Consider the following 20,194-nt stretch of genomic DNA (forward strand, 5'->3'; position numbering starts at 1 on the left):
AAAAGAATAACACTGAATAATTTGCCACCAACTTTTTTAGTTAATTGAATGGATGACCTTATTAAAAAGAGTGATAATCAAAAAGTGTAGGAGTTAAGAAAGGGCTTTGCAACATAATTCATAATAAAACAGAAGAATTTTATTTTCTCTATCTTTACACAGATTTTAAACAGCTTTAAACAGCTGTTATAAGGAACTTTCAAACTAAAAAGTAATTTTCTGTAGTGCACTGATGTATTTTCTCTAAAATAGCAATAGCCATATCAGATTTTCTGGTGTCTGAAGTTGTTGCTTTATCTATGCAAAACATCCTCTCTATTACTGGAAGTCTTTATATGCACTTCTGCCTTTTTTAGGGTGAAGACGGTTTTCCAGGATTTAAAGGTGACATGGGCCTTAAAGGAGACCGGGTGAGCATTTATTCATAGCCCATATGTTCTTAAAAATTTTATGTGTTGTTATTGTGAAAGGACCACTGAAGTGAACAAATAAATTTACACCAAAAATAAAATAAAAGCTAGTAGTTTGAATTATTTCTATTCCCTGTGCATGCACAGATTTGAGACAGAGATTTGGTTCTTGTGAGTCAACAATGGCACAGTTATAAAGAGGAGGATGTCAGTCTTGCATATCCTTTTCACTAAACCTCTTCTTAGGGAACCTCTTTCCCAGATTCCAGGATCTCCAGTATTTGCCTGAGGAAAATTAATCTGTCCAGGATAAAGACGTTTCCATTCCAACCTAGTATGTTGCAAATCTCTGCCAAAATGTTGTTTATCCCAATAGGCACTTACTTCCTTTCACAGGAATTTTTGTGGAGGTTCTAAAAAAATTTCTCACAGGAGGCTCATGGCTTGTATCTGTTGTCTGTATATATAAATAACTGTGAAGATGGTACCCACATAAGTACTTACATGCAGACATTTTTCATTCTATGGACTGTCAGGGTGCCTTCACAAGAATATAGAGAAGGAAAAATAAGAATATGCAGTTTCCGAATGCATCTCTCTTCAGACAAATCATCTGGGCTCTTATACTTGTGAAAGTAATATTCAGTGCCTAATTTATTTGTATTTGCATTTATATAATGAACATAAGCAGTGGTATTTTCCTAACTGGAAGCTGGATGGGGCTTTGTGCAACCTGATCTAGTTGATGTCCCTGCTCATTGCAGTGGGGCTGAACCAGATGACCTTTAAACATCCCTTCCAACCAAAACCATTCTATGATTCTAATCTCTGTTTACATTTACTGAAAACTTATTTTCAAGTAATTGTAGGTAGTCTCTCTAATATATGCACAAAGGCAATTGTTCCATATTTATAAGGTGGTGTATTTTAGGGAGAAATTGGTCAGCCAGGTCCACGAGGAGAAGACGGTCCAGAAGGCCCAAAAGGTCGAGCAGGTCCATCTGGGGACCCAGGTGCTGCTGGTCCAGCTGGAGAAAAGGTCAGTAACCAGATATCAACATGACGTGACATGAAACACAGGAGAGAACGAGCACAAAGTACAAACCTCTGTAGAATCCCAACCTCAACAAAAATCACTTGAGATTGACATAGAGAAGGAAAGGAGACTGAGGGATGTGTGTGCAGGTACCATATTTCACTGGGTGACAGCATCAGAAAAGAAAGCTGATTTCAGCAGTGGTCATTTTGGAGAACTGGGAAAGAATGATAAAATAAAATAAAATAAAATAAAATAAAATAAAATAAAATAAAATAAAAATGATGGTTCCGAAATGTGGATACTGTGTTTCACTCAAGTGAGAAGATGCTGATGAAAATATTTGCCTTTAATTTTTTCGTTAACTGCGGCTTTAATGCTAGTTCTGTCTTGACAAGATAAGGACAGAAGGTGCATTTACATTTTTCTCAGTTTTGCTGTCTCTGAAATAGGAACAGTTAGTATTTTCCAGCAACAACGCATCTGACATCATGATTATTTTTCTATTTGTCTTTTTATCTATATACAGTCTTTGGAAGTATACATTGAAATCTTAATAAGTATGTGGTACTGCTATAAAGGTAACAAGGTTCACAGCCAAGAGTTTCGCAGGAAGGAAAAAAAATGTTTTCAGCAAACTTGGGAACAAACTCTCTTTTCATCAAAGGTTGCTACTTTTTGCAAGTATGTGATTAGTAGAACTTCAGAATTATTTTAGGGTTATAAATTGCACAGAATGTCATTCATAAACTCTTAGAAAGTATATATCAAAAAGCTCAGTTCACTCATTACAAAAAAAATATTTATTCTCAGGTTCATTTAGCTATTGGGGAATATTTATGGATTAAAGTGCTCACAATTTTGCAAGATATCTCACCAGCTATCACTGAATTGATTCTTAAGGTCATGAGTCAAAGAACATATAACAAAAGAAACTCAGAACTATTCTCCTACATGAATGCAAGCTGAGTTCACAGCAGAAAGCTGGTGTACTGAGTTTTAACTAGATCAGCCATATTATCTTCACCAACAATATATTTGTGTTCTCCAGAAAGAACTGTATATTTCATGGCAATGGTTGTTTTCAGTATCATTGACCTGACAAAAATGTAAGAATATTTAGGAATCTTAGAAAAATTTGTATTATTGTCATGATATTTGCAGAATAATTAATTGACTGAGGACATCTATGAAATGGTTTGTCTTTCTCAAGTCTTTATAAATTAAGTTAAAAAAACTAAGTAAAGCAAACCAAACTTTGTTTTAGTTTTTAAATATGAATTTGAGTTATTTTTAATTCTTCTTATTCAAATTACTCAACTTGAATATAGGTTCATATTTTCAAGCATTTCTTCTTCACTATGACATATATGGGAATCTCAGAGTCTTCCAAGTCCAGAATCTGAAGCCTTAAATCTTAGAAGACAATTTAAAAAATTATTGGTGTTGAAAACACTGGTAGCTGGGCTTGGAATTTCAGACCCAAAGCTTTCCCTGTTCTACTAATATTTATACCTTTTCTTGCCCATTGAAAGTCAAATATATTCTGTGGATATTGTGTGGATACCTGGCCAGAACGGAATGGGTCAGAGACCAATTCTATGATATTAGTCCTGTGATATTTATTTTATTTATTTATTATATTTATTTAATATATATATTTTTTATCTATTATATTTATTATATTTATTTTAGCACAGAGACTAGAATAATCTTTGTGCTAAAATAAATATAATAAATATAGAATAGTCTAGAATAGTCTTTGTGAACTCTTAGATCTCCCCACAACATTAGGGAAGTTTCTGTAAGACCAGTTATCAATGTCCTATTCCCTTGTTATTCCTCTGACTTGTTCAATGCAAAGGTACTACTCCTCCATAGTAATGAAAGTACCAGAGTAGTCTTTTATTCTCTACATTCAACTGATCCCAAGATAAGAAAACTCTTTCCCAAGTAGATCCAGGGCTGGATTTGCTTAGTAATGGAAATGCCAAATATGGTGCCAAAAAAATGAGGAACATACCAGAAAAGAGCTTATGATCAAAAAACCATCCATATCCACACTCAAAACTTAGGCAACTGGCCTTGCTTAATCATAAAATCAGGGACAAAATTTTCACTGAATTTGGCAAGAGTTTGATGCACTGTCATGCTACAAACCATTTCAACCGTAGTCATGAGTGCAGCTTGTTTCAGTGTGGCACATAACTGGCAGTATTAGAATTATTTTCATAACTCACATAATTCTTCTTTATTAATGTCTCGGCCAGACACATGCACTTACATGAATATGATAATACACAATATCTCCACTCATGTGCTGCATTTTTTAGGAGCAGACATATTTATTTTGGCAAATTTCCTTTCCCATACAGGTCTCTCCTTCCTCTTTTCATTATCTAAGGTTACTGCAGAGTACCATATTATACTTTATAATCATATCTTTCCCATTGAGATCTTCTCCAAAATGTGATAGTCTGGAACACAGACAAATAGACAAATTCTTTCCCAGAGTTCTCATCTTTCAAAGGCTGAAACTGCTTTCCCTGGCCTTTGACAGCAGCAGACCATCACTCATCCTCTAGAGGTCTGAAGAGACCGACTCAATGGGTAGGGAACTTATTTCTAGGAATAGTTAATGTCTGTGTTGATAAAACTGCTTATCCTATTGTCCTTTCTGAACATAGCAAGTTGGTAACATTTGTTGGCAAATTTATTGTTAGCAAATAGTCAGTAGGGTATGATTTGTTGTAGTCTCAAACAGTTAAGAACTACTCAAGAAAAAAAAAGATTCTTCAAATGTCTATTCATGAAAGATCTGTGGAAAACAAAGCAACCATCACACAGTAAAAATTAAAAAAGGTTTCTTTTCACTTAAACCTATTAACACCCTTATTTCTTAAAGAATGTTACTAGTTTAATGACCACAGCCCCACATCACTACACAGCACTTCATGGGGAAAAAAAAGAAGACACAGAGGTATTGGCTTTGTGGAACTCATTCATTGGAGTGGGATTTTTATTTAAGTTTGGGGAACTGAGCCCACTGGTGATTAACAGTAAAAAAGAGAAGTAGGTTTAATTGAATATTATATTCCGTGAAGTATCATCACTCTAAGTTGTGGAGAAAATACGTTCTATAGAAGTTTGCTGAACTACTAAGGAGGATAAAATAGCATTTAACAATGCCTTCTTATTGCAGGGTAAGCTTGGCGTTCCCGGATTGCCAGGGTATCCAGGAAGACAAGGTCCAAAGGTGAGCAGTAAATGAGCTGTGGATCATGTGCTTTGACATTAGTCACAATGACAGTTATTTTATTTGTGTGTTTGAAGAATCAGGATGTGGGCATCAAAGCAAGGACCATTTTTCTTGTTTTCTTTCTTGACAATCATGTTCTGAAGTAAAATATTCAAAAACATTGAATTCCCTAAGGCAGGCTCTTTAAGGAGCATTACTTTTCCTCTTCTTAATTATACTGCCTTCAAACCTTTGCCATCCTCTCCTGAGTTGTTTTTGTGCGAGCATCAGACTGCCGTGCACTAAACAATTTGAAAATGAAGGAACTGCTGATATGCTTGAGAGAGAATGGGCACTATATTGACCGCTAAATGGATGCTGATAGTGATGGGAATTTTCCATGTGATACAAGGATTCCATTTGTGTCATTACTGCTTCTTTCATAGAATAAGCCATATATATTTGAAACATGTAATTTACAATTTTCATCATGTTGTCCTTTTGCTCCTGTTAAGACAAACATGACAAAACCCAATCCTTAGTTGATTCATGTGCCCACACCTATCCTTTAGCTATCTTTTATGTTTTGATTGCAATAGAAAACCATGTAAGTGGCTTCTGGTTTAAGTGAAGGCTTATATTTTAAAAACATTTTTTGAAACATATTTTTAAAAAGGTCATCCTGACACAGCTTTTGGAAATGGGCATGCTAAACTAATTACAAGCTCTCTTTTCTGAGATTAGCAAGAAAGAAAAAAATTGAAGAAACCCATATTTCTACAGAGATTTCCCAGTGTAAAGGATGCTATTAGGGAGACATTGCATTTCCAGACACCCTCAAAGATGACTCATCTGGGGAAACATCACAAATAAAAGAATCCCTTACCCCTTCTACACAATTCAATAATCAACCTGCAGTAAAATCCTCAGCTTTTCTCTACTTTGGGATCTATTTTTATTTTTGAATTTGCAGTTATGATTTTTTGGAAGAAATACAACTTCCTGGCTGGCTAAGCAAAGTGTTTTTCTGACTGGCCTATACTTTGGCCCTTTTCAGTCAAGTAAATGAACTATCTGAAGAATGCATATTTATTAAACACACTGTGTTAGTGAAAAATATCAAAACCATCTATGGAAAGTATTAATGAACTTTTCTCCTTGAGAGACATGGGGTTTTTTTCTTCTGTTTCTTAACTCAAATGGCTGAGATTTCAGTCACTCTTTGTTTTCCTTTAGAACTGTCTTTTGGAAAGTCTAAGATGAAAGAGGTTCTACATTGTTCAGTTCTAAGAACAAATATGATGTAACACTTCAAATAAAAGTCAATTGATTCTTTTTTCAGCAAAGACTCGATCAAGAATTTCTTTACATTAACTTTTTATCACATTAACATTGAAAATGGATCTCAAACTGTGTTCACTGTTTGCTCTTCTAATTTCTTGCTTAAATTTCCAAGAAAGAGTAATGACAGCTACAATACATCAACTCACTAGAGACTTGTTTTGAAACTCATTCACAGTCCAGGTCAAATTAACATACAGGAGAGAAAAAAAAGAAGCGGCAGAAAAACATATTAGCTGTCTAAAGCAAATAAGAAATCTGGTCCCAGTACGGTCAAGAAGGTTCACGCCTATTTTTGTTGTCATTGTTACATCCTTGCTTTTCATTATTTTTCTTCTGAAAATTGTTCTTAGAGTACTGCCATTATCTTATAATCTTCACTATGTTTTTTTTCTCCTGTCCAGTCCCTCTTGATTAATACAATTGCAAAAAGTAATAGAGATATAAGATATTTACAATGAAGTCATGTCTATTAATTCCCAATCATTAGTTTGTTGGGTTTTTTTTCCTTGTTCCTTTTAAATATAAAGAACATGCTTAGGCTTTGCAGAGTAGAGTTTTCACAGTTTTATTCACGTTTTGAGTTATAACTGGTGAAGAATTAAAAAGGAAGAACAAAAGAAAGGAAGAAGGAAAATAAAATAAAATCTACTTTTCTCCCACCAGTGAATATCAGTCAGGGTATCATTAAAATCAGTGTCAGTGAAGTTGTACTGCTCCTAAGTTATTAATGGATAACTGTAATGATTGTGTGAAACAAGATGCATTAAAGGGAAAACAGAAGGTACAAAAAGAGAAAAAAGGAAAAAAAAATACTTATTGACATTTCAAAGAAGAGCAAGAAGAAATTATACTTTAAGTTATATGCATTTTATTTACCACTAAAATACGAATAGCAAACTGCACACATATAGATGCATTACCACAGCAGGGAGTCTGGCCAGCAGTTTTAGTGGCTGACCAAACCAAACACTGCTTTGATTTTCATCTCCAGTCACTTAAAAGTATATTTTATCAAGTCTATCACCTCTGTGACCCCAAGTCCCTTATGACAAACTAACACCTTGGCAGGTAACAAGTCTGCTGTCCCTCTGGACCCGTATACCAGAAATAAGGAAGAAAATAGTAGTATTCAGATGTGACTGGCCAGTTAGCAGAAGGAAAGGGGAGAAAAAACGAGAAGCAGGAATTATGCCTGGAAGCAGTTTCAAGTCAGATAGTTTCCTCATAAATTCTGCTTCTGAGATGAGCCAATAAGGACATGTACAAATTGCATGTATCAGTTAAATGAAACTGGCCAGCAGTCAGCTTACAGTGAATAAAGCACCTGTGGTAATTTACAGCTCAGTAAAGTGAAGGGAGGACTGCACCACTGCTTAGATGTGGCAACACCTTACAATTATTTTGAATGAGGTTATCTTGTAAAAGAATTATTAAACTGTGAGGCAACAAGACCTTGTTTGTTCCTCTTCGTTATGACACAGTTATTTATAGGGGGCTGTTACTCATAATTTCTTTCCTACTTTTAAAAATGGTGCAGAATTAATGAATACTTTATTGTCTAATAAGATGACAATTAATGTCCATTTTATACATTGATTTTTTTAATGCATTCTGGACTCAAGGCATTATGGTAAGTTAATTTACAGCTATTCATCAGAGCTGTCACACTTGCAAGTTTGACTCGTGCAATGTACATGACTTAGGATGTGCTCTTTACATATAAATTAAATGTTGGCTATACTACTGTTTTGCTATTGATATCTTCTGATATTTGAATTGATTTCTTACATAGGGCTCAACTGGTTTCCCAGGATTTCCAGGTGCCAATGGAGAGAAAGGTGCAAGGGTATGATAATTCGTGCTTGCATGACACTTAATTAACTTTCGGAATTCAGTGCTGTGGGAAGACTCTGAAACCTAAGGATATAAGCTACTATCTAAAAACAATAAAAACAGGCTTTTTACACTTAAGATGAACCTCTACAATAATGTAAAACAGGAAAAACTGAGACACTCATTCTTTAAGGTATTGATCTAAATATACAGGAACTTGGACACTTTGAAAAAGAGAAAAGAAATCACCTTTGCTAAAGCATCTTTTTTTACAGTATAGCTGAGTGAGTTGACAAGGACTGTTTTCCTGTATCCTATGAATTATCCTGCTACCATGCAATTTACCTTTGAGGAAATTCAATTCGTATTTCTTAAGTATTCTGATTTGCCACAAGTTTTTTTATAGGCTGAGCTTTGAAAATGCAAAATATACCAGACAAGATGAAGAACATGAGCCATTCATTACAAACCTTTAAAGGTAGATGTAAAATGACAGCTTTCTCTGCTTTGTTTACTTGTAGCAGGTGAGGGAGAATCTGTTGTGCATATTCTTCAAACCGTAAAAATGAAATATAGGTTAGAAAGAAGGTCACTGTGCCATTGTCTCTAGAGCTCAATTGAACATAGCAGAACTTGTTAGAAAGATGGTGAAATTAAGAGCATGAGTCAGATTTCATAGATGATAGCAACTTAAAGTCCAGCCGAATTAATGTATATCATTCTTAAGAATCCATTTTCATTTGCAGCATGAAAACAACCAGAAATTAATTATTTTAAGATTAAATATATGAAATCTAATTGCATTTGTGTTGCTTCTGTATGGTTGAAATTGTTGTTCTATTATTTTAGCTAAGATGAAGAGATGTTGTTACAGACAGACACAAGCAATGAAAGAATGTTCAGTTCATCCTTGTTGGGAAAAAAGAGACATGACTGCTAATAAAGATATCAGATAAAAAAACAAGGAAAGTGATAACATCCAAGAGCAGACTTAAAATGATGAAAATCTGATCATTTTGATCCGTTATCAAGCCTTCATAAAGCTTTCAATTCGGTTGGGGTACTAACCACGTCATTAATACCATCAAACTGCACGTACGCTTAAGCATTATGCTGATCATCAATGAGACAATAACTGCTGGGTTTGTAATGTCAATCATGTATTATTACTAATCTTGCCTAAAGGCATATAATTGTGTTTTATGCTACCACAGTCATTGTCCCTGAAAATTCACAAGCTGCATAGCATTTTAAGAAAACTACAAATTTTTATTTTGATAAGTGAAATAAAATCAATATAAAACACCACACTCAAGAAAACCCTCAAGAAAACAGATGTGTGCATTTAATTGGTTTCCAGTAAACACAAGATTTATGCTAAAACATCTCTGCTTTTTTTCTGTTGCTGTTGTGTTTACCTCAGCTATTAGAAAGCACCAGTCATCAGGTTCCTTTTTCTACCTGAAGTATACTCTCTTGAATTTTAAACTTCTTTACATTAAATTTCACAGCAATACTAATGCAGAGACTAAGGAAAGAAATCTGTTGAGTATGATTAGGAGATATATTGAAAAAAATTAAGGGCTAGTATTCTGGCAAGTTCTGTATCTCTGTGCAAGTGTGCAGAATCCTGGTTAGGTATTACAGTCCTTATTTCTGTTATTAAAAAAAAAAAAAAAAAAGTTGCTTGCCCTTTCTTTTCTCTATTAACCTGTGGAGCCATCCATGGGAACCTGGGAACTTTGTCTTCAAGGCTATTATCACATTGGAAATTATGCCAAGCCCTTTAGACTACTGCAGAGGGACTCTGCTTGTTGTGTGCTGTCTTCTGTGCTATTTTAACATAGTTTAAAATGTTCTAATGCCTATGACAGAATTTGACTCTGAGGCAAATTTAGCACATTGAGCTACAAGTCCCAGTGAATTCAGAAAGATAATAAGTTTTATCAAGGAACATGATTCTGTAAATTGAAATGCAAAGTAGATACTGAAAGATCAAATAACATTTAAACCTAAGGGAGTTGCACTCTGCCTCCACTTTGGTAAAAAAACTTTATCTCACAAATACAATGTCTGTTAAGATGATTTCGGTGAACTTTTCTCTACAGGGATTACATGGCAAACCGGGTCCCAGAGGACAGCGAGGACCAACAGTATGTACTTTTGCTTTGCAATTTAGAGGCTTTCCTATATTAATTGCCTCCACTATACTGGGAAGAATTTGTTTTATTAGATTATGGTATTGGTATCCAATAGTTATCATCAAGTGCATGTGTGTTAAATTGACAGGGTCCAAGAGGCTCAAGAGGTCCCAGAGGTCCCACTGGCAAACCAGGTCCAAAGGTAATTCTCAAGCACGCTGTACAGATTGGTTGCAGGCTGCTTCTTTTAAATAAAATAAAGGTCTAATCTTTGAACAAATTGTCTTTCCATCCTAGGGTACTGCAGGCAATGATGGTCCTCCTGGCCCACCAGGTGAAAGGGTATGTGAAAGCTATTTATATACATGTTGTTTTTCCCATTATGTAGGAGTATGATTTCAGGATGAGAGGATTGTTTTATTTTTAGCTCTCCCTCCCATGTCTTGGCCATTCTTTGACCAGAGCAACCAGAACTAACAAAACCTCCAATCCAATGATGCTTGTCGTAAAGTTATAAATGGGGTAGCTGAAGTCTACTTAAAGTTTCTTCCATCTGTAGCTCAGTTTTGTACATATAGGACACAGAGAATGCATATACACTTTGTATTATATCAGTGCACTTTGTATATATCCATGCAAATTACAGTTGTACTTACCAGCTTATGCTCTTAAGAATGCCCCATCTACTGCAGCTTACTGCTTGTCTGTTGGATTTGTAAATCACTCAAGCCACCTCCAGAAGCTTCTTTGTCGAAGCAGCTAATTTATTTTTTTGTTCTAATCAGCTAAGAATTCCCTTCAACCTACTCTCTGCATGCTTGAGAAATCCTACTGTGCTTGCTAAAATAAATTTTTCTGCTTGCTATTGCCTTACCAATCAATACACAGCAGTATATAGAAAATATAGAAAAACAATATTAATAAGTCAGATTTGTAATAGCAGAACTTGAAAAACAGCTCAGATAGTTTAAGTGGACATGCTCTCTGCCCGAGTATTTTTGCAAAGCTCAAGAAACTTTTCTTTCATAGACATTTTTCGTTAAACTGCTAACCTTTTTCATGTAGAAGATCTATAAATCCTTTCCCAGTACCCAGCCCCAAGTCCCAGTGATCTCCAGGAGTCTAACTCTTCAGGAGGGAACTCCTTGTGCATTTTTCCCTGCTCCATAATGTCACCTTGTCACAGTATTTCCTTGCTGAATACATGTACGCTTTGTTTAACAATACTGGGAAAACAACAGCAAACTGTTTCTGTTAGAATGACTAAGCAAACTAAAAAAGGGAAAAGGCTGTAGGATCAGACCACATGGTTTGATTGAGTTGATTGCTGTAGATAAGGACATCCATAAAACTAATGATAACAAGAGCATGGCATATATGTGTTCTAGAAATCTCAAATTTTCAGTTTGTGTGTCTGCAGAAAGCAATTAAGGTTAACTTTCTTTGGTTTATCCTTAGTAGTTTTAAGTAGAGTATTAAACATCTGTCTGCTGTATACATATAAAGGAACGCACAGGCTTGCATAGCTAATGTCACGTTTCTGCCTAAGAAAATAATTCCTTTCCTTTTAACAGAAGGCCATTAAAGCATATGCCAAAAAAAAAAATAATACCAAGTACACTGAAGAAAAAAGTTTTAGTTTACTAAAAACCTTTCATACTCATCATTTTAGCTCTTTCATTCCTGAAGCAGAATATTACTTAACTGTCCGAGAGACTGCTTTGTGGAGCAGGACAGTGGTTCTTGCAGTAAGGAGGGGGAGTAGGATAGAACAGAAGGAAAGTTGAGGACTGGAGGACTAGACTGGCGCCAGTACATACGGAAGGCAACACTCCAAGGGAGGCTGCAGTAAGAAGTTGAAAGTACCTCTATATCAAGCAAAAGACAAGGTACCAATTCAAACATGGACAGCAGGAATAAGTAGAAAGTTTGGGTGGAATGGGAATGATGCGGCAAGTAAGAGACACAGGGGCAGGAAGTTGGGATTCAAGAGAAGAATGAGTTAACTAGGATGTTGGATCTAGAGAACTAGGCATAGTCCAAGAAAGGAACTGTATGTTATTTTACACTGAGGAGGAACATCAGAGGCAGACTATCAGAAGGTGAATAGCAGACCCTCATGAAGGAGGAGTTTGCTGACAGCTCAAGAGGTTATGAGGAAGAGAAGCTGTACGGGGACTGAAAACAGTGAGCAGATCAATCCAGGATGAAGGCATCCCTGGAGAGAAACTGATTAGAGCAAAGAGATGAAGAATCGCAGAGCACCACATCTCATATCACTGGTGTCATATAAGTGTGAGGTATCTATTTTCTTCCCAATAGGAGTGAATGTCAGCCAAAAAATAAAACTGTCATTTCTACTCTGCTGAGATTATTTCAGGTACCAGACACGTGTACATTAAATAATCTGTGTTCTGTAGCTACTGTTAAAATGAAATTTAATGACAAAAAAGCAAATGTAATTTTGATAACATGCTGTTAGTATTCTAGTGCTTTTTCTCACATAATCTGTCAGTCCAGTGGCTTGAAATCTGCAAGACATATTGTGAATAAAAAAAATAAGCAAATCTTTCCTTAAAAAGCCTCAGGATGTAAGGATAAAAGTACAGTGGGAATTTATGAGAAAGGAGGTGCAACTAACATTAAAACTTTGAGTTGTGCTCTTATAACCTAGTTCCTGAGAGGAGCCAATTTCTTTTATATATTTTATATACGATATATATCTATAATGTATATAATATATATAATAGCTTTCCTCTATAAAACTGCTCAGATTTTTTGGAAACTTCATGCTTTATTTTGTAACCAGAAGCAATGAGGAAAGGTCATTTTTTCACAGAGACAGCAGAACGAGAAAAAAAGCCACAAACTCTCTTATGGAACATATTTGTGTGTTATGGAGGTTTCAGAAACAACCTTACACCTGTTTTGGAAGAGAACATACAAATGACAGATAGTGCAGTAAGATCACAAGGATTTCTTCCTTTGCCTAGCACCTCTTAGTTGACTCAGATTTAGTATCACAGTATAATCAAGGTCTGCCCTGGAATAAGATTCACTTAATGCAAATTCTCCAGGCTGGGCCCAAGGGATCGTCTCCCACTGCTTTGCCTTCCACAGGAGGCAGCCGTGCTCTGGAAGTGACCTTGGCTCTAATGAATGAGGCTTATGGAACTCGGAAACAGTTGGCGCTTTATCAGAGTAGAAAAGCATAGCGTAATTGGGGAGATGTGGCCTCCCACTTCAAGTCTCTTGCTTCAAACCAACATTTCTAATATATTTTGACAGATGATTTCTTAGCACAACTACACATCATGTACCAAGTAGAACAGAATAAAGTCTTGCACTGTAAGACTAGAATACATGGCTCTGCTCTGGGACAGTGTAGAATAAATAAAGTTTTTCAGTTTGCTACTCTTTGACTTGGCACACTAAAAACTAAACAGGAAAAATTATTTTAATAAGCTGACATAGTCCCTTTCAGTATATCAGCAATAAATTTTAAAAGTCAGCCTCCATTTTGTTTGGTGACAACTTTGGAAACAGTCATATAAGCTAGTACTATTTGTAAATATCTATGAGTTGAGATGTATGTGGACATACATTTAAGTACATGTGTACATGTATATACTTGTACACATACACACACAACACACTAACTGAAATGATGTAAAGAATGTTGTATTTAGTCCCCGGCAACTCTGGAAAACTTATTCTATTTGGAAGCTTGTACTGTTGTACTGGCTTGAAATATTGTCATAGTGTAAGAACTGCCAAATATGAATGTTGGACTGAAAGTTAAAAAGACCACTAGACTATTAATTAATTGCATGTTTTATGCAACATAGTAAACAATGTTTCTTACAGTTGTGTATGCATTGTTTCAGGGGTCAGATGCAGACATATTTTATATAAGCAGTTTTTCCTTTTGCTTACTATATTCCTACACAGGCAGCATTGATTTTGGTAAATCCTCTCCATTGTCTATGCATGTGCATTGTTGCTACCAGTATTTGTGGCAGTGGAATGAGGCTTTATACTTGTAACCAGACATTGTCTACGGAATTCATGTATTTTATAATTGAAGTTCATATCTTTTGTAATTGAAGCAAACTTTTCAATCCAGTGTCATGGCAGCTAGAGTAAAACTTTACTTGTTTGGTTGCCTTTATACTAGGGACCACAAGGGCCTCAGGGACCTGTTGGATTCCCAGGACCAAAGGGACCTCCCGTAAGTATCTTTATACTTAAGTATGTGCAAAAAAAATGAATGTTTCTGAAATTATTAGTTTAAGATTTACCTACAGGATGGTTTATGTATAGATTACAAAAATGCTTATTGAGCTTTAAGGCTGACAGAAGAGCTCACATATTCAAAATTATCATTGGTGCAGCTCATATGACATTCAGCATAATATACTAAACTGCAAATCTTCTAATATGTTGATGCCAATGTCCAAGTGATAGACTGAGTTTAGGCAAAATATTACTTTGCTTTTAACAATTGATTCGTTAAAGAAAAAATGAAGAGGAAGGAGACATTAATTAGTAGCAGAAATGTATAGAAGTGACAGCACATTTGAGCTGCAGCCTGAACTAGTTATACTGCTCTTCCAGTGTCTTTCTTCTCAGGTGGAGCAAGTACAAATGCATCAAACCACCACTTTTTTCACCCATGCATTTGTTATTTTTATTTGCAATGTCAAAAACTGAAATTTCATCAAATACACCTGTAATGCTTAGTTTTGTGTTAACTGAGTCATTAAGCAAAGAAAAATAGAAGGGAAGTGTTGGGACTTTCCATGATTTCCAAATTTACAGAAATCCATTTTGAACATGCATGCATTTGACAACCTAACAGTTCCTCTCCAAGAAATTGCTAACACAAATCAGGGAGGACACAATGAAAACATATTATTAAAATCATAGTTATCTGATATAGAAGCACTTAAGCTGTACTGAAGACAAGTCTAGAAAAAAACAGAGAGATCAGAGATTCTTACAACTAATTGCACCCTTTCTTTTAAGGATGGTAAGAAGTGTTTTGATTGATGTATTGTATAATTTCAGGGACCACCTGGAAAAGACGGCTTGCCTGGGCACCCAGGACAGCGGGGTGAGACTGTAAGTAAATGTACTTTACTGTATTAGTGTTGTAAACCTCCAAAGGTCATGATTTTGTGATCAAAACTAAGAAAACAGAGACAACAGAGAAAAGAGGGGGAGGCTGGGACTAAGAGGTTATATAACTCTGTTTTTCTTATGGCTGGTAGGTTAGGTATGAGTTTCCATGCTGTAAGAATGAGGTTATTCTTTGCTATGCCCCATTAGTAACATCACAATGAGCTTAAACAGTCAAGAGAAGTAAGAGAAATTAATACTCAGATCTCAGTTTTAAGAATTTAAGATTTGTCAGGCAATTACTGTATGGTTCTTTTCTTACTGAATGCTATGTAACATAAATAATATAATAAAAAGTTCTATTAATGGAAAAAGCCAACACCTTTGGAAAGTAGGATCAGGAATTATTCAACCTGTGGAAAAAATCCTAAATTTGAAACTATAGCCTATGTTAACCCCCTAAGAATCACAATGAGTAAATTCTGGCAGCAAAATGAAAGAAATAACATGTAAAAGTTTTGATGGAATTATTTTTAAAAACTCTCTACTTCTGTAGTGCAGAAACCTTACTCATATCCTACTGAAATAAAGTAAAATTCTTGCTCAGATTTTTCAGAGCTAGAGAAAGCCATAAATGAATTTAGAGGTAAATTTTCTCAGCATGTAGAATGTCTTTTGGGTTCCAACTTCACTGGAAATATATTAGTGACTGCTGAGTCACTTCCATTGCTGGAAGGGGGAGCACAGAGCTTGGAATAACACATCATTCTGAAAAACTGTATTTTCTGTATTTTCTTCTGCTAGTACTGTAGCATTGTAATGCTTTTCAATGGCAGTGGCTTCTTTGTGTGTGAGAGAAATGTTGTGAATACTTTGTTCTTTTTCTTTGCCATGATTCAAAGACTAGTCCTGTGTACCATAAGAAGGAATTGGAATCATTCTTTAGAATGCAGGACGCTCAAAATTGTTCCTTAGTCTGATAAGAAAAAGCACAGTTACTATTTCCCCTTTATTTATCTGAACATAAGCCAGTTATATACCATTGCAGTGAAGAATGCTAAGAGTGCCCTGGGCTAGAGTATGGTGATCTTTCCCTTCTGTCCAGCCCTGGTGAGGCTGACAGTATTGTGTCCAGTTCTGGATTCCTCAGTACAACAGAGAGAGCAACGGGAGAGAGGCCAGCAAAGGGGCCACTAAGATGATTAAGGGGCCGGAGCATCTCTACTGTGGGTAAACACTTATAGAGCTGGGACTGTTTAGCCTAGAGAAAAGAAGGCACAGCTCAAATCTCACCAAAGTATATAAATACCTGAAGAAAGGGTATAAAGAAGATGGAGCCAGGCTCTTTTCATTTGTGCCCAGTGACAGGACAAGAGGCAATGGTCATAAACTGAAACACAGGAGGTTCCATCTGAGCATCAGGAGTCACTTTTTCACTGAAGGTGACAAAGCACCAGAATGGATTATCCAGAGAGGTTGCAGTGTCTCCATCCTTGGAGATATTCAAAAGCCATCTGGACATACTCCTGGGCAACCAGGTCTCAGTGGCCCTGCTTCCGTGGGGCAGTTGGACCAAATGACCTCCAGAGGTCCCTTCCAACCTCAAACATTCTATGATTTATTAATTTCACTTGTGACTAGAAATGAAAGACGCAAAATACAATGAGACTACTGACTCTGCTACTGTGTGATATTTGGAGCAGGTCCCTCTGGGTTCAATCAAGACTATGGTTCTGTAATTTTGTATATCCTTTGGCTTTAGCAGGGTTAGACTGATATAAAACTGTAGTAACTTAGGAGCAAATGCAGTTTTCATTAGCATTGTTTTCTGCCCTGTGTATATGTATAGTTGGGTCAGAACAATTTTAAAAATATTTCCCCTCCCCATGTTTTCTCACGTACATGTTTTTGTAGGAAAACAATTTTTTTAAAAAACAAAAAGTAGACTTGTTAACTTTTTTTTTCGGTGAACATTTCCATTTCAGATTTTTAAAAAATGTATAAATCAGAAAACCTTTATTGTGCTTGCTGGTAAATCAGGGTCTTAAGAATTCTGTCTCTTATTTAGGCGTATATCTCATTAAAGTTCAGTGGTGCATGTGGGCATTACAGCAATTAGGTAATTAGGCTAAGAGACATACTCAAGCTTAACAAATTAGAGAGCCAGATTCCCAGATTGCACTCTGCAGCTTGCTTATGGAATAATAAGCATATGTTGACAGCAACTGAGGTAGGTATTAGTGGAGAAAAGGCTACAGCTTTTTCCCCAGTAAGGCATGTGCACTTTCTAGAACTGCCATTGTTTACTGAAATTCTAGACATAGGAACAGTAATATAATGATAAATAATTTCAAATATAAATGTAGGAATAAATTAGATACCGAAAACAAATATTAAGCTCGTTCCTCCTTAGAAATACCAATTTCACTGATATCAATCTCAGATTGGCAAGAGGCATCAGCTGCAGAGATTGTTAGATTATGTGGTGTTATGCAAGAATTTAGTGCTTCATGGCTGTGAAAGAATAAAATAGAACTATACTAGCTGTTTCATCTATTAGAATTAATCAAGGGCCGCCTTCTTACTACAATGAGCTCAGTTTTATTTGTTAATTTTTTGTTTCTCCTTTGTTATTTTTTTCTGTCTCACAGAAAATAACAGAAAAAATGGAGGCTAATTAGGCACTTAAAAACACACACGAGACATTAGTGTAAATTTTTTAATAGTAAACATTTTAGATGAATCGATGGGATGTTCAGGTCATCTTGATTATTTGCTGCTGAAATCTCCTTTGCTTATTACTTCTTTTGCAAGTCTGAATCTGTAGGAATAGATAAGCTGGTGACATAAGAGAGAAAGCAGAGTAGTAAAACCATCATTAGCATCAAAAATCGTTGAATATACTGCAAAGTATCAACGCATATCTGAGAAGAGCAGATCTTCCCAAGGTACTTCCAGGAAATGGGTAATATTCAACAAGCCTTTGTCTTTCCTTACTATAGGCTTCAGAAGAAGCTTTGACTGTGTAAAGAAAGGGATACAAGAATTATTCCATCTGTAGCAGTTCTGATTTTCAGTGATTAGAGCAAAGGGGTACTTTTGTATTTGTTTTTAATCTGGATCATTTCAGAGGTCTGAGACAGAGTACCTAAACAGTCGTGGGCCAAACTGAACCATGATAACATCTGGCTGGCAGCAAGAAGAGAATCAGATTGAGGAAGGTAAAAAAAGCTTAGACCGGATCTGATGGAATGGGGCAACTGTCAGTGAGACTGTGCCCAGAGGAATGCTGCACAGAGCCCAACATTTATAGGAAATACGGGCCAGATGACACCTTTGTTTTCACACACGTGGGCAGAGTAGGAGGCAGATATAGGCTCTTGGACAGGGGATGCTATGTGAAACCCTAGATGTGATACAGCAGTGAATGCACTCTCCTAACTTTATGCAGCAACAAACTTCCAATGTTTGAAATAAATAACTTATCACGTATGAAATATACATTAAACAGTGCTACTATAAAGTGAGATTGTCATCCAGCTTATTGACTAATTTTGGATGGCAGTGTGGGGCCACTGATTATGAAAACTCTGTAAAATTTGCCAGTGTTCTGAAAAACTGTCCCTAAAACATTTCCTTTCTATTCTCTGCTTCCCAGTTTTTGTCATCATATCAATTTCTCATTTCCTTCATTCTTTTTGTGGCACTCATGCTGCTTTTTTGCCATCTCTATATAACATTCATCTTCCCTGGATCTCTCTTTCTTTTCATTTTCTTTCTGTCTAACCTCCCCTTTATCTTTAATGTCCCTCCAACTTAATCCACCATCTCCATATTTCTTTAAAAAGCATTTGTATGCCTGGCTTTATGATTCATAATGTATATATGTAAAAATGTATTTTCAGCTGTCTTTTAGCTGCATCACTTATGCATTCAAACTCACCTAATCAAGTTCATCTAGAGAGATCTGTAAAATTGACTGGATTTTTTTACTGCTGCACCACCTCAAAGAGACTCGAACTGATTGAGATAAGACAGATTAATCAGTATTTCACTTCTTAGTATACACAGGAAAAAATAATTTCTCATTTTTATTTCCTGAAGAGAAGGAATGTCTGACATGGAATTTCTCCTCTTCAGCACAGATATGAATTTTGCTCTTCTATGTCTTCTCCTGGGTAACATAGTATTCTATAATTATTTCACAGGGTTTTCAAGGAAAAACTGGTCCTCCTGGTCCTGGTGGTGTTGTTGGCCCTCAGGTACATAATTTAATTTCATAATTAACTTCAGAAGACCAATGCTTAATGGTTATATTATGGCTAAGGCAACTGATTTGTTGTATTAAAAGGACCATATTGATGGTTATATTAACTTTTGTAACAAATTATGTATAACAATTTTAGAAAGGTATACTTAGTAATCATCAGTTATTCCACAAAATATGCAAATGTTGGGGCTACCTTTCCACTTCCTTTTTTGTGTGTTTTCTGCACGTGATCATGAAGTCAGTGGTTTACAGAAGTCAGGAAGGCAGAGTTCTTTACCGTGAAACAGTTTTGAAAGAAGCATACAACATGTGACTTTCTTGTCAGAGGCCAAATTTCAGTCACTTTTAGATTGTGGAGAGATTTGCTATCAAAATTCCATTTGATTTGATCTTAAATATTTGCAACAAAACAAAGCATTTGGATTGCATGAGGTTTTTTAGGTAATTCTCTCAGTGAAAATTTTCTGCTAGTGAATCCAAAGAGGTATCTTTCAAGTCTCCTACCTTCCCATTCATAATATTCAGAAAAACAACAGTACAAACAGTGTTTCAAGACAAGCACAGTGTAAGGATTCCCCTCCAGTGTCCTTTTTCTAACTTCTTCCCATACATGGATACACGCTGTGTTTTAAAGCTTCATTGCTTAAGAAGCAAGGTCAGGATTTCACTCTTTGGAAGCTGTACAGACATGTCTGCAGGCAGAATGCAATGCAAGATTTATTTTATAGGACAATGATATTTTCTAAGTCAACTTTGCCTAGAGGGAAGGTGAGGAATGTATGCTAACCAATGGTAATATTG

At 35.8% G+C, this 20,194-nt stretch overlaps 1 protein-coding gene across 1 annotated transcript in view; it reads left to right on the forward strand.

Annotated features, from left to right (window-relative positions):
• COL11A1 (collagen type XI alpha 1 chain) overlaps positions 1-20,194 on the forward strand; it is a 150,469-nt gene that overhangs the window by 80,099 nt on the left and 50,176 nt on the right. The window contains exons 29-38 of the mRNA XM_065655392.1: positions 357-410; positions 1,342-1,449; positions 4,649-4,702; positions 7,821-7,874; positions 9,970-10,014; positions 10,151-10,204; positions 10,300-10,344; positions 14,180-14,233; positions 15,073-15,126; positions 19,332-19,385. Of these exons, the coding sequence (XP_065511464.1) occupies positions 357-410; positions 1,342-1,449; positions 4,649-4,702; positions 7,821-7,874; positions 9,970-10,014; positions 10,151-10,204; positions 10,300-10,344; positions 14,180-14,233; positions 15,073-15,126; positions 19,332-19,385 (576 nt within the window). The remainder of the gene's footprint in view (positions 1-356; positions 411-1,341; positions 1,450-4,648; positions 4,703-7,820; positions 7,875-9,969; positions 10,015-10,150; positions 10,205-10,299; positions 10,345-14,179; positions 14,234-15,072; positions 15,127-19,331; positions 19,386-20,194) is intronic.

This window comes from Caloenas nicobarica, chromosome Z (assembly GCF_036013445.1).
Source record: "Caloenas nicobarica isolate bCalNic1 chromosome Z, bCalNic1.hap1, whole genome shotgun sequence".
Taxonomy (NCBI): domain Eukaryota; kingdom Metazoa; phylum Chordata; class Aves; order Columbiformes; family Columbidae; genus Caloenas; species Caloenas nicobarica.